This window comes from Hemitrygon akajei, chromosome 1 (assembly GCF_048418815.1).
Source record: "Hemitrygon akajei chromosome 1, sHemAka1.3, whole genome shotgun sequence".
Lineage (NCBI taxonomy): Eukaryota > Metazoa > Chordata > Chondrichthyes > Myliobatiformes > Dasyatidae > Hemitrygon > Hemitrygon akajei.
The window spans coordinates 137,446,858-137,462,741 of NC_133124.1; the positions used below are offsets into that span (position 1 = coordinate 137,446,858).

Sequence of the window (15,884 nt, forward strand, 5' to 3'; positions counted from 1 at the left end):
AAACACTTGTCAAAGCCCAAAGAAGCAGGAGGTTTTGCCCTACCAGACGTTAAACTGTATTACTGGGATGTCTACCTATCCATTCTTGCATGGTGGAAATAAGGCCCACCCTCTACCTCAGACTCGTGCCCAGCATGGTTACTCATAGAGCAAGTGCTTTGTAAGAAGATTTCCTTACCAGCTCTCCTTAATAGCCCCACTGCAGTTAATAAATCACGTTTTAGTAACAGCTTTGTGGTTGGCAGCACTATAAAAATTTGGAAGCAGATTCAACTACACATTAAGGCCCCAAAAAATTATATTGACAGTCCAATGTGTGACAATCATTCCTTTCTGCCTGGCCTGAATGATAGTTTTTTTGTCCTGGAAACAGTGTAGGTGACCTATATATTAATGGAAACTTTGCCTCTTTTTTGCAGTTACAAGCAGTTTACAATATCCCTGCATCTAGTTTTTTTTAGATATTTACAAATTCGAGATTATGTTAGGAAATCTATAGCTAATTTTGAAGTTTTAGACAAACATGAGTCCCTGGAGGCAATAAATAAATTTGATCCGATTACTCGTAGTGCCATATCCTATTTTTATCAGATCCTACATAATGGAGCTCGGGTGAATACTGCAGGTCTTAAACAGGTGTGGGTGGATGAATTGGGTATAGAACTGACAGAGGAGGTCTGGAATGAGTGTTTAAAGAGTATACATGATTGTTTGGTCAATGTCAGACAGACTTGTACAGTTTAAAACAATACATAGACTCCATTATTCCAAAGAAAAGTAGCACAGCTTCTATCCTGATGTTTCACCAGTTTGTAGTAGATGTAAATCTGAGAACAGTAACTTGTCACATTCATTCTGGTCATGTAAGCTTTATGCATACTGGGAAAGTACTTTTCACTGTTTCCCTGAGGCTTATGGGAAGCGGACCCACTGATCGCCATCCTTGGAGCAACAAGCTCCCTATCTTCAGCCAATAAGTATGAAAAAATGGCTGTATTGTTTGGAACGGTGATTGCTAAGAAGTTAATCCTGCAAATGTGGAAAATGGACTCTGTGCCTACGTGTGATCTGTGGCTGAGAGAGCTGGCAAATACTTTACATTTGGAGAGACTGAGACTATGTAATGAGGACAGAGGGGACATCTTTGAAAGGATATGAGGCCCTGTATTGGACTTTCTTACGGGGTGAGGACTGAGGTTTTTTTGTTGCGGTGCACCTCCACTGTGTATGGTTACTTTTGCCTTTATGTTATTCTCCCTTTTGCTGCTCAATATTTAATTTGATTTTGTTGTGGTCCTGGTTTTTGTGGATGTGCTGTATTTCTTTTTGTTGTTTGTAGAAAAAAAAGAATAAAAAATATTTTTAAAAAAATAGGTCCTTAATTGAGAGATGCACTTTCATTTTATGTGTTTGACATTATTCATCTGTAGCTTGCATATAATGGCAAATTTTAACATCATTATAGTTTTGTTGCAATGCCTCTTAGTGTTAACCTTAGGCCCTGATATTTAATTGACTCTCCATGTTTGCCTAAGGGAGGGAATTTGAGTTTATGTCCCACTAGTGTCGGGCCATAGTACAAAATGTTACATTTTAGAGGAATGTTACAGATTTGAAGGTGCTGTGGCGACCCATTTTCTGCGCAGGCGAACCGGCTCACAAATAGCCAGTGTGCGGGGGGAGACTTTGGTAATGCACCTTTGAAGTCATTTCTGCCCGGAGAGGGCGGGCGCTAGGGATTAAATGCCAGCGCCGCGAAGTTTGAATAAACTAGTCTGGAAACGACTGCGTGTCGTTATTTCAGCGCTGTGTGTAGCACATCGCTACACTACTGTGTATCAATATACTCTCTTTAGTTTGGTATACAGGATTTTATGCGTACCTCAGATTAGGGTAGTGACATTCTTGTGTTCTGACATGCTGTTACGTTTCAAAGTTTGAAGTAAATGTTATTTTCAAAGTACGTATATGTCTCCCTATACAACCCTGAGATTCATTTTCCTTTGGGCATACTCGGCAAATCTACACAAGAGTAACTATAACAGGATCGGTGAAAGATCAACCAGAGTGCAGAAGACGGCAGACTGTGCAAAAGCAAATATAAATAACTAGCAAGAACATGCGATAATGAAATAAAGAGTTCTTAAAGTGAGGATATTGGTTGTGGGAACATTTCAATAGCGAGGCAAGTGAGTGTAGTTTTGTTCAAGAGCCTGATGGTTGAAGGGTATTAACCGTTCCTGAACCTGGTGGTGTGAGTCCTGAGGCTCCTGTGTCTTCTAACTGATGGCAGCAGCGAGAAGAGAGCATGGCCTGGGTGGTGGGAATCTGTGGTGATGGATGGTGCTTTCCTTGAACAGCGTTTGATGTGGATGTGCTGAATGGTTCCGGTCAGTGAGCTCTTCCGCTGACTCAGTGCTGCACCTGGAGGTTGTGATGGTGTGGGGATGGTCAGCAACATGAACCTGAATTGATTGCAAAGGTCTGTCTCCTCTCCCCTCTGCTCCGTCATTGATCGTTAGCTATGGCTGTACCCATGAGGTGAAGCCAACCAACTATCCCTATCCCTAAAATCTTAAGGACAAATTTATGATGAGCATTATTGCTCTATAAAAATGAAAGATTTATCATTTTAATTTTTCTTCCATAGTTGCATGCAACCATATCTAAGAGATTAATGTTTAGTTTCTATACAGTCACAGAAGGTAAGTTGGCAAGACTTGCAGACTTGTTTATCTTTACAGTAGTGCTCACCAACCTTTTTAATCCCAAGATCCCCTACCTTGGCCTTCGCAAAAGGCAAGATCGACCCCGGATCAATTGGTTACATACATGTGCACCGGGGCAGAAAAGACTGGAAGTAAAACCCTGCAACCCAGAAGTAGAAATAATGTATAATCACCAGGAGTACCCACCCCTTTTTTTGCACCACAGACCGGTTTAATATTGACGATATTCTTGCGGACTGGCCGACGGGGTGGGGGGGGGGGCGTGTTAAACACGACGGGAATACAGCGATACTCGAAGCAGATTCCTTGTGTCCAGTCTATTCCGCAATTTAGTTTTCGCGGCTCTCGGCACTTAGCTTCTCTCCCGCGCTGCTCACGTTTCTTCCGCTGAGAAAACTCAACAGGTTTGTCTTTAATTACGGGGTGCTTGGACTCAGGGTACTGAAGCAGGTTTGAGGGCTTCATTGCCTCATTAGACAGCCTCCAGGCCTGAACTCCAGCTTCCCACCCACCTGCCAGACACCTTAGCCAGGTGCGGCTGGTCGTGGGTGGGGTGAGAGGACAAAGTCAGGGCCGGAGGTCCCCGAGCCGGGGCCGCAGTGGTCACAGTCTGGAGAAAGGGACTGACCGAGCGAGGAGTGCAACAGAGCCTGCCTGCCCCCTTGTAGGATCTATCGGCCAACAAAAGTTTGTTTCAGTAGATCACACTGAGGTAGCTGCTCTGATACTTACGAAACTCTGAGCCTGAATTAGGTCGTCTGAGAATATTTTAGCACTGGGTTCCCCACGAACATTCGGTGTGGTGAACAGGTTTAGAGGCAGTGCCCATCTGTCCACGCTCCGGGCCAGTAGCAACGGCAGTTCCCACCGGCCGCCCGAGGCCAACCAGTGATCCCTGGCACGAGGGTATCACTGCGTTTCAGTGACTGATGACCTCGCGTGCGTTCAAGTTCAACAGTGGGCGTGACAGGGAATGAGGAAAGGTGCAGCTCACTCATATTGTTTCCTCGCGGCCCGGTGGTTGGGGACCACTGAATTACACTGTGTAGTGCATGCGCACTGAGCAGAAAGAACGGAACTAAAACCCCGCAACCCGGAAACAATCTCTCAACAGTATTTGTGCATTTATTTTTAATTTCTTTTCGGGATCTACTGGGAAAGTCTCAAAGATCGACTAGTCGATCACGATCGACGGGTTAGCGACCACTACTTTACAGCAATGGTGACAACATTCAGAAGACTGTATTGGCTTTGTATTGTAACAATACTATGTGATTACAGGATTTTTAGTATCAAAAGAATATGGGATGAATTTAGAAATGATGCTTAGGCATAATCTTTTTGAATGATGTAACAGGCAAAAATAGTGGAATGACTTGCTGCTTCTGTTATTTACGATGTTTTTTGATGAGGGTAAGATGTATTGATTAGATTGTCATTTATTTTGTCCTGATGTCATTAATTTTTTCTCTGTTGTTTGACTGCTGTTGGCATTCACGTGTATATATAAATTGTTTTGGAATTTGCAGGGAATCAGCAAGGAAAATCTTGTGGTAAAACGTGCAGAGAGAACAGGAACAATGAGTGGATGGGAGTGAGTCTGTCCAGACAGGAAGGAGGCAATGGTAGTATTCTGGTAAGACATTGGCTTTCTTAGCATTTGAGAGAATTTAGTTACCCTCTCTGTTATAATCTCTCGGCTAATTTGCAATAAAATTTATTTCCAGCTCATCCCCCAAAGTATTTTCTTTGTTTCTGTGTTTTGATATAAACATTTATATGGATGACCTGAAATGCCTTGTCTAAATAAATTGTTGATTAATTTGTCTTAATGATGTGGATTGAACAATCAATGCCAACCAATCGTCATCATGATTATGTGCCGTGTCATATTACATCATCATTACGTGGTATGACATCATTATGTGTCATGTCATATGGCATAGGCGATCAAGCTCTCATGACCAGGATTGTTCTCGGCAGATTTTCCTATAGAAGTGGTTTGTCATTGCCGCCTTTTGGGCACTGTCTTTACAAGACTGGTGACCCCAGCGATTATCTATACTCATTAGATTGTTTACCTGGTGTCAGTGGTTGTATAACCAGGGCATGTGGTCTGCACCAGCTGCTCATATGACTATCCACCACCTGTTCCCATGGCTTCACGTGACCCTGATCGGGGTGGGGGTGGTGGGGTTTAAGCAGGTGCTACACCTTGCCCAAAAGTAACCTGCAGGCTAGCGGAAGGAAGGGGCTAACCAATACGTGCACCAAATATCAAAGCTGAAGCTTAGGGTTGACACTTGGCCAACCTGGTCATCTGAACACAGACATCTCAGCATTTTGTGCCTTAGTTTTTCTACTTCTAAACTTATTATCTGATTATTTTCAATGTGAGAAGGGTTATTTTTGAACTGGTTATCTAGCCTCTGGATAAATCCTGCATTAGAAATCCTGTGCATATAGTAACTTTGCGTGTTATTACAGCTTGCGGCTTGTTCTGATGTTTGTACAGTATAAAAAGCATGGAGAGTAGTCACTGATTGGACATCGCCTGGCTTGGAGGTCAGTGATTAGTTCTGAAGGGATCCTTATAGGGACCTATGCTGTTTGTGACATATCACTGACTTGGATGAAAATGTGGATGGATGGCTTACTAAGTTCACAAAGGTTATAAAAATTGGTGGCAGCAGCATTGTCAATAGCGTAGAAGATTGCCAAAGGATATGGTGGAATATAGATCAGTTGCAGATATGTGCAGAGACCTAGCAAATGGAATTTAATCCCTGAAAGTATGAGGCGTTGCACTTTGGAACAGAGGAACCTTGAGATCCAAGTTCATTGCTTCCTAAAGTGCCAAGTTTGATAGAGTGGTAAAGAAGGCATATGGCATCTTTTCCTTTTTTAGTCAAAGCATTGAGATCAAAAATCAGAAAGTTCTGTTGCAGGTTTAAAAGAAAAACAACAACAAACAAACTTTTTAGACCTCATCTGGGGTATTGCTTTCAGTTGTGGTTGCCCTGTTATTGACAGCATGTGGAGAGGGTGCAGGAGGGGGTAAATGGGTATGCTATCTGGTTTGGATGATGTGGAGAGGGTGCAGGAGGGGGTAAATGGGTAGACTATCTGGTTTGGATGACATGTGGAGAGGGTGCAGGAGGGGGTAAATGGGTATGCTATCTGGTTTGGATGACGTGGAGAGGGTGCAGGAGGGGGTAAATGGGTAGACTATCTGGTTTGGATGACATGTGGAGAGGGTGCAGGAGGGGGTAAATGGGTATGCTATCTGGTTTGGATGACATATGGAGAGGGTGCAGAAGGGGTAAACGGGTATGCTATCTGGTTTGGATGACATGGAGAGGGTGCAGAAGAGGGTTAACTGGATTTGGATGGCATTCCTGTAAGGAGAGGTTGGGAAAACTGGGGTTTTGATTTCTCTGGAGTGCTGGATGCTGAGGATTGACCAGACAGAAGTTTCCAAGATTACGAAGGCATGGATAGAGTGGACACACAGTATTTTTTTTTCCCCAGGGTTGAAATGTCAAATACTAGATGGCATACATTTGAATTGAGAGAGGATCAGTTCAAGAGAGATGTATAGGACAAGTTTCTATTTCACAGAGTAGGGATACCTGGAATGTGCTGTCAGAGGTGGTAATTGAAGAAAATACGACCAATGCCTTAAGATGCTCTAGGGCAGATGAATGTGTAGAGAATGGAGGGTATATACAAACCCCATTTCCAGAAAAGTTGGGATATTTTCCAAAATGCAATAAAAACAAAAATCTGTGATATATTAGTTCACGTGAACCTTTATTTAACTGACAAAAGTACAAAGAAAAGATTTTCAATAGTTTTACTGACCAACTTGTATTTTGTAAATATACACAAATTTAGAATTTGATGGCTGCAACACACTCAACAAAAGTTGGGACAGAGGCATGTTTACCATTCTGTTACATCACCTTTCCTTTTAATAACACTTTTTAATCGTTTTGGAACTGAGGATACTAATTGTAGTAGATTTGCAATTGGAAATTTTGTCCATTCTTGCTTGATATAAGACTTCAGCTGCTCAACAGTCCGTGGTCTCCGTTGTCTGATTCTCCTCTTCATGATGCGCCATACATTTTCAATAGGAGATAGATCTGGACTGGCAGCAGGCCAGTCAAGCACACGCACACTGTGTCTACAAAGCCACGCTGTTGTAGCCTGTGCAGAATGTGGTCTGGCATTGTCCTGCTGAAATAAGCATGGACGTCCCGGGAAGAGACGTTGCCTTGATGGCAACATATGTCTCTCTAAAATCCTAATATACACCTCAGAGTCCATGGTACCTTCACATACATGCAACTCACCCATGCTGTGGGCACTGATGCACCCCCATACCATCACACATGCTGGCTTTTGCACCTTTCGCTGATAGCAATCAGGATGGTCGTTTTCATCTTTGGCACGGAGAACTTGACACCCGTTTTTTCTGAAAACTAGCTGAAATGTGGACTCATCTGACCACAGCACACGGTTCCACAGTATTTCCGTCCATCTGAGATGAGCTTGGGCCCAGAGAACTCGCCGACGTTTCTGCATAGAGTTGATGTATGGCTTCCTCCTTGCATAATACAGTTTCAAGTTGCATTTCTGGTTGCAGCGACGGACTGTGTTAAGTGACAATGGTTTTCCGAAGTACTCCCGAGCCCAGGTGGCTATAATTGTCACAGTAGCATGACGGTTTCTTAGGCAGTGCCGCCTGAGGGCTCGAAGATCACGCGCAATCAACAGTGGTTTCCGACTTTGCCCTTTACGCACTGAGATGTCTGTGAATTCTCTGAATCTTTTCACAATATTATGTACTGTAGATGTTGAAAGACCTAAATTCTCTGCAATCTTACGTTGGGAAATGTTCCTTTTGAACTGACTAACAATTCTCTCGTGAATTTTGGCACAAAGGGGTGGCCACGACCCATCCTTGCTTGCAAAGACTGAGCCTTTGATGGACGCTACTTTTATACCCAGTCACGATACCTCACCTGCTACCAATTAGCCTGCTTAATGTGGAGTCTTCCAAAACGGTGTTACTTGAATATTCTGTGCACTTTTCAATTTTATTTTAACTGTCCCAACTTTTGTTGAGTGTGTTGCAGCCATCAAATTCTAAATTTGTGTATATTTACAAAATACAATTAAGTTGGTCAGTAAAACTATTGAAAATCTTTTCTTTGTACTTTTGTCAGTTAAATAAAGGTTCACGTGAATTAACATATCACAGATTTTTGTTTTTATTGCAATTTGGAAAATATCCCAACTTTTCTGGAAATGGGGTTTGTATATGAATATTTGAAGGCAGAAGGGATTAGTTTAATTAGGCACTTAATTACTAGATTAATTAGTGTGGCTGAACATTCTAGGCCCTAGGGCCTATTACTGTGCTGTTCTGTTAATACTTCTTGGTTGTTCACTTTAATGCACATAACACACATCAAACTAAGACAATTCAAAACTTAGTTCTTTAACTCCCAACCTCCCTTATCTTTTATCCACTTAACTTCAACTTTGTGTGCTCAACTGGCTGAAGGAACACTTCTTGCATTCTAAACCAGACCCACAAAATGCTGGAGGAACTCAGCGGGTCAGGCAGCATCTATGGAGATGAATAAACAGTCGACATTTCAGGCCGAGACCCGTCCTGAAGAAGAGTCTCAGCCCAAAACGCTGTCTCTTGATCCATTTCCATCGATGCTGTCCAACCTGCTGAGTTCCTCTGAGTGTTTACTTGCTTGTCCCGTTCTACCTCCTTTCCTTTTAAAGCAGAGCTTTTTAAAGACACCATCATTTCTATTGAATTCCAATACATTGCACGAAAGCTCATTTTGGTTTTCCTATGAAGTTAATTAATAGTTGAGAGCAAGAAGAAGCTGTTATTTTTAGTGTTGTACTACACAGGTCATATCATCAGTCATAAACGATTGCGATTTTAATTACAGCCTTTTTACAATTGTTTCTACGGGCACAGACTGGCACAGTTCAATTTGTAAGATTGGCTGTGGTTCAGTGAATAGAGAATATTTACATCATGCCGTTTAAGCATTAGCTGCTGAAATGTGCCTTGCAGCCAATTAGGCCTGTTGAAATGTAGATCTTATCATTGCATTGGAACCCTGAGCATCTAGTTTCTACATCCTGCCTTCACAAAAACCAATGATTACCAGTGATGTTTATTCTGGGACTAAATAACTTGCAAAGAAGCTGCAGAATATTATTCTTATTCCATTAAATTTATTTATTCTCAGCAGAAAGAGCAGTGATGCCATTGCTGGGCAACCGCTGAAAGATTGTTCCTCCTGACAAAGCAGCACTCCTTCAGTGCAGTGCCTGAGTGTCAGCTTCAAGGCTTATTATGTGATGCTTGAGTGTGAATGATGAACAGGAGTGCAGACTCAACACATTGAGCCGTCTCATCCATTTAAAAAGGTGACGGCAGATCTGGTTGTAACCTTGGCTTTGTATTCTATCTGCCGACAGTAATCTTTCACCCTCTTGCTAAACAGTAGTATACCGCCTTCTGCATTCAAAGGCTCCAGCATATTTAAGGAGGTGGACCTAGAAGTAATGTATTGCTAGTCATTTTTCAAAATTCTTTGCACTGTGAATCAGTTACATTACAAGAAATGTGTTTTCTTTCCTGTTGCTGTTCGCTGGATTTGTTTTTTGCATGTGGTGGTGTTCTTGTTGCATGGTGGGTGGGGGGGCGTGTTGATGTTTCTCATTGAATGGGTTTCATGGTTGTCTGCAGGAAGATAAATCTCAGGGTTGTATACTGCAAACATACTTTGATAATTTACTTTGAATCCTTTGAACGGTGTTTTTTTTTAAAGAAAAAAGTACTATAGAGGAAGTTCATAAATATGGAGATTCTGCAGATGCTGGAAGTCTTGGGTACACACACAAAATGCTGGAGGGGAATAAGTAGCTGACATTTCATGCCGAGACCCTTCAACAAGATTGGAAAGTAAGGGAGAAGGTGGAGAATAAGAAATTGGAGTGAGGGGAAGTAGTACAAGCTGACAATTGATAGGTAAAACCAGGTGAGGGGGAAGGTAGGAGAGCGAGAATGAAGCTCAGAGATGATAGGTAGAAGGGATGAAAGGCTGAAGAAGGAGGAATCTGATAGGAGAGGATGGTGGAGGAAGAGGGGCACTAGAGGGAGGTGATGGGCAGGAGGAGGACTGAGAGAAACCAGAATGGGAAAATGGAAAAAGAGAGAATAGGGAGTGGGCAGAAAGTATCGGAATTTAGAGAGATCAACATTCATGTTGTCAGGTTGGAAGCTACAAGGTGTTGCTTCTCCAACCTGAGAGTGGCGTCATCGTGGCAGTAGAGGAGGCCATGAGTGGCCACCAGGAAATCCCACCTTTTGGGGCAAACAGAGTGAAGGTGCTTGATGAAGTAGTTCCCCAATCTACGTTGGATCTCACCAATATAGAGGCAGGAGCATTGGATAGAGTAGATGACCCCAACAGACTCACAGGTGAAGTGGTGCCTCACTTGGAAGAACTTTTTGAGTCTCTGAGTGGTAATGAGGGAGGTAGAAGGGGCAGGTGTAGCACTTGTAGGGATAAGTGCCAGGAGGGAGATCAGTGGGGAGGGATGAATGGACCAGGGAGTCGTGTAGAGAGCAATTCCTATGGAAAGTGGAGTTTTAGGGGGTGGTTGGGGAGGGAAGTATGTGCTTACTGGTAGGATCCCTTTGCAGATGGCAGCTGTTATGGAGAATGGTATGCTGGATATGAAGCCTCCTGGGGTGGTTGGTGAGGTCAGGAGGAACCCTATCCCTATTCTGGTGGCGGAGGATGGATGATATGCGGGTGAGGGCAGCATTGATGGTGGTGGAAGGGAAGCTCTATAGACAATAGGTGCAGAAGTAGTCCATTTGGCCCTTCGAGCCTGCACCGCCATTTCGAGATCATGGCTGATCAACTACTATCAATACCCAGTTCCTGCCTTGTCCCCATATCCCTTGATTCCCCTATCCATAAGATACCTATCTAGCTCCTTCTTGAAAGCATCCAGAGAATTGGCCTCCACTACCTTCCGAGGCAGTGCATTCCAGATCCCCAAAACTCTCTGGGAGAAGAAGTTTTTCCTTAACTCTGTCCTAAATGACCTACCCCTTATTCTCAAACCATGCCCTCTGGTACTGGACTCTCCCAGCATCTGGAACATATTTCCTGACTCTATCTTGTCCAATCCCTTAATAATCTTATATGTTTCAATCAGATCCCCTCTCAATCTCCTTAATTCCAGCGTGTACAAGCCCAGTCTCTATAACCTCTCTGCGTAATACAGTCCAGACATCCCAGGAATTAACCTCGTGAATCTACGCTGCACTTCCTCTACAGCCAGGATGTCCTTCCTTAACCCTGGAGACCAAAACTGTACACAATACTCCAGGTGTGGTCTCTCCAGGGCTCTGTACAAATGCAAGAGGATTTCCTTGCTCTTATATTCAATTCCCTTTGTAATAAAGGCCAACATTCCATTAGCCTTCTTCACTGCCTGCTGCACTTGCTCATTCACATTCAGTGACTGATGAACAAGGACTCCTAGATCTCTTTGTATTTCTCCCTTCCCTAACTCTACACCGTTCAGATAATAATCTGCCTTCCTGTTCTTACTCCCAAAGTGGATAACCTCACACTTATTCACATTAAATGCCATCTGCCAAGTATCTGCCCACTCACCCAGCCTATCCAAGTCACTCTGAATTCTCCTAACATCCTCATCACATGTCACACTGCCACCCAGCTTAGTATCATCAGCAAATTTGCTGATGTTATTTTCAATGCCTTCATCCAAATCGTTGACGTAAATTGTAAACATCTGTGGTCCCAATACTGAGCCGTGTGGCACCCCACTAGTCACCACCTGCCATTCCGAGAAACACCCATTCACCACTACCCTTTGCTTTCTATCTGCCAACCAGTTTTCTATCCATGTCAATGTCTTCCCCCCGATGCCCTGAGCTTTGATTTTACCCACCAATCTCCTATGTGGGAGAAGAAGGATGACATCGCAGATGTTCTAGAATAGAGAGCCTCATCCTGAGAACAGAAGTGACTGAAACAGCGAAGCTGGGAGAAGAAATGGCATTTTTACAAATGACAGGGTGGAAAGGTCAAGTTTGCTGAGAGTCAGTAGGATTTATAAAAGATATTAGCAAACAGCCTACCTTCAGAATTGGAGTCAGAGAGATGGAGAAAGGGGGAAGAGGTATCACGGATGGATCGGCTAAGTTTGTGAGCAGATGGAAGTTGGGGGCAAAGTGCATGAAATTGATGAGCTCAGCGTGGGTGCAGGAAGCAGCACCAAAGTGGCATAGGGAGTGTTACCAGTATAGGTTTGGATCACAGACTGTTCATCATAGCTGACAAAAAGGCAGGCATAGCTGGGGCCGTTACTGGGTTTGGAGAAAGAGGGAGGAGACGAAAGGGAAATTGGTGAGGTGAGACCATTTCCACCAAACAGAGGAAGGTGGTGATGGAGTGGAACAGGTTTGTTGTCCGGAAAGAAGCAGAGCTTTAAGCCTTTCATGATGAGGTGTGGGGGGAGTAAAAGTGTATGGGGATTGGGCATCCCTAAACACGTATAGTGAAAAGGAGTCAATCAAGACTTAATGTGATGTGATGGAGAGCACATAAAGTATCATGGATGTAGGTAGGACATGATAAGTAACTAATGGGGACAAGATGGAGCCGAGGTATGGCGACATGAGTTCAGTGTGGCAGGAGCAGGCAGAAACAAAGGGTAAGTGAGAAAGATTAGGCTGACATTGAAAGTGGAGAGATTGCATTACAAAGTATGTTTATAGCAGATCATTTGGAGAGCAGTGACAGGGCTTGTCAAATGAGTGAAATTTCAAAAGTAAATTATACTTGACAAAACTATTGAAATATTTTGAGGATGGAGCTTACAAAATAGATGACTGAGAACCAGTGGATGTGATGAATTTGGACTCAGTAAGAGAAATCCAAATGGGCAAACAATTAAAAGCATGGGATTAGGGTTAAGGTGCTACTATTAAGATGCTGATAGAGTATTGATCATTGCCTGATACAAAAGAAAGAGTAGCAATAAATGGGTCTTTCTCCAAGTAGTGGGCAATTTCTAGTTGGGTATTGCAGAGATCAGTGCTTGAAATATTTAGTTACAATACAAAAAAAACTCAGATCATTAACTATCCAAGCTTCCCAGCTGATGTTTACAATTTCCATTTACCAGGCCACCAGTTCTTGTGCTCACTGGGTCCCTGGTTCCTGCTATATCATCCTTTCTCATCTTTTTGTTTATTGATTTGTTGCAATGAAGTGCAGAATCAACCCTTCCAGCCCTCTGAGCTGCATAGTCCCTGATTTAATGCTAGCCTAATCATGGGACAATTTACAATAGCCAGATAACCTACCAAATGGTACGTCTTTGGTCTGTGGGAGGAAACCAGAGCACAAGGAGGATTGCAGTTAGCTCCTTTTCAATGGAAATTCAACTATAGGTTACCACTTGCTCTTCTCCATTGCTTATCTCGTGATTATCTCCCAGATCCATGTACCTCAGCTCATTCCAGCAGGAGATGGAGCAGCTCTTCCTTCTTGGGCTGAAAACATTCGACCAAAAATGTTCTGCAGGACACACTACATAAATTCTTCCTCGTCCCTTTTATGTTAATCTCAGCAAAACAAGAGTATGAAGCACCCAGCCTTTTAAATTGGTCATAGAAGCAATGTAGGTCAGGTTGTTGACTGTATATCCTACAGGTATGATTTGGGGGAATGTCTGACAGAGAGAAAATTGCATAAAATTGTTTATTTTATTGTCCCCAAGAAACTATGTCTCTTGATTCAATGACTTGACCTTTGCTGTCTTCTGTGGTAAAGAATTTATAGGTTCAGTACCCTGTGAGTGAATAAATTTCATCTGATCCAAATGACGTCCAATAAGCTTAGGCTGTGACTATTATTGATTCCAAGTTCTCCAGTTATTGGGAATGTCATAGAAACATAGAAAACCTACAGCACAATACGGGCCGTTCAGCCCACAAAGCTGTGCCGAACATGTCCTTACCTTAGAAATTACCTAGGGTTACCCATCACCCTCTATTTTTCTAAGCTCCATGTACCTATCCAGGAGTTTCTTAAAAGACCCTATCGTATCTGCCTCCACCACTGTCGCTGGCAGCCCATTCCACGTACTCACCACTCTCTGCGTTTTTAAAAAAAAAAAAATCTTACCCCTGATATCTCCTCTGTAACTACTTCCAAGCACCTTAAAACTGTGCCCTCTCGTGCTAGCCATTTCACCCTGGGGGGGGGGGGGGGTGGAGGAAGCCTCTGACTATCCAGATGATCAATGTCTCTCATCATCTTTTACACCTCTATCAGGTCACCTCTCATCCTCAGTCGCTTCAAGGAGAAAAGGCCGAGTTCACTCAACCTATTCTCATAAGGCATGTTCCCCAATCCAGGCAACATCCTTTTAAATTTCCTCTGCACCTTTTCTATGGTTTCCACATCCTTTTTGTAGTGAGGTGACCGGAACTGAACACAGTACTCCAAGTGGGGTCTGACCAGGGTCCTATATAGCTGCAACATTACCTCTCAGCTCTTAAACTCAATCCTACGATTGATGAAGGCCAATGTACCAAGTGCTATCTTAACCACAGAGTCAACCTGCGCAGCAGCTTTGAGTGTCCTGTGAACTTGGACCCCGAGATCCCTTTGATCCTCCACACTATCAAGATTCTTATCGTTAATACTATTTTTCGCCATCATATTTGACCTACCAAAGTGAACCACCTCACACTTATCTGGGTTGAACTCCATCTGCCTCTTCTCAGCCCAGTTTTGCATCCTATCAATGTCCCGCTGTAATCTCCACACTATCCATAACACCCCCAACCTTTGTGCAACCATGTGTATCTTCACAATATCTAGGTAATCCATGAAATCCCTTTCTCATTCTTATAAACTTGAGTGAACTTGTGTAGATATACCCAAGGCATCCTCATTTCTTGGTCTAGTAAGTCACGATTGCCCTCTCTCCATGACTGGAACATCCTTGTCCTCCAATACAGAGACCAAACTTCATGCAGATGGGGTCTCACTAATTCGGTGTACAGTGGTGGCAAGATATCCTGTCTTCATTTTTGCCAGAAGTGGACAAAATTGACTGTCTGGTTCACAAACAGTTGGTGTAAAAGGACGTGGCTCTTAGAGCATTGTCCATTTCCAATCTATCACCATTCCGATAAAATTTGATTTCTGTTTTTAGAATTAACGTGGATAGCCTTGCATTTATCAATGTCAAACTGCATCTGCCATGCATGTGTGTTCTTTAATTCAGTTGGGAACAAGCTTTGTCTTTTTGTGATGCATTTCTGGGCTCTAGTAACAGAGCACAGTTTGGTTGATGGTGTATGGAGTGCAAAAGAAATTATATAGCATGGACATAGAAAGGTTTTACTTTTGTTATATACATTAGTACATTACTTTCGTTATATAAAATTTTTCTCACTTCTCTAATTTTTCTAACTTCTCTCTGCTCTCTCCAATTTCTGAGTAGCTTTCCCAGTCTCAGTGGAAACGTGACTTCTTAAAATATATTTTTAAGTACCGGTATGTCACTTGTTAAGTCAGCTCTTGCACAAGTCCTAATCAGTCTTGAGAAATTGGAGTGAATCCTCGGAAGGCATCAAGCCTTTGTGGTGTACCTAGCTGGGTACTGAAGACCTGTGCCAACAGACTGTCTGGAGTGTTCATGGACATCTCCAAACTCTCACTACTGAGGTCTGAGGTTCCCACCTGCATCAAGAGGGCAGCCAGCTCCATTATAGGTGCAACCCTCCCCACCGTCAAGGTCATCTTCAAGAGGCAGTGCCTCAAGAAAGTGGCATCCATCATTGAAGGCCCTGAGCATTTGAGGCATGCTCTAGATGGCAACTAAATACCCTGACCACAAGACCTTATTTCATTTTGTTGAGAAGAGCCTGACAGGGCAATAATGAGCCTGCTCTTTAGGAACAGGACATACCTGTCAATTTTCCACATAATAGAATAGATGCTGTTGTTGTCACTGTACTAAAGAGTTGTACTGTTTCTGGAATGT

General features: G+C 43.0%; 1 protein-coding gene across 1 annotated transcript in view; it reads left to right on the forward strand.

Annotated features, from left to right (window-relative positions):
• Nucleotides 1-15,884, forward strand: part of itga9 (integrin, alpha 9) — a 425,264-nt gene that overhangs the window by 12,321 nt on the left and 397,059 nt on the right. Inside the window, exon 3 of the mRNA XM_073052451.1 lies at nucleotides 4,259-4,365. Within this exon, the coding sequence (XP_072908552.1) occupies nucleotides 4,259-4,365 (107 nt within the window). The remainder of the gene's footprint in view (nucleotides 1-4,258; nucleotides 4,366-15,884) is intronic.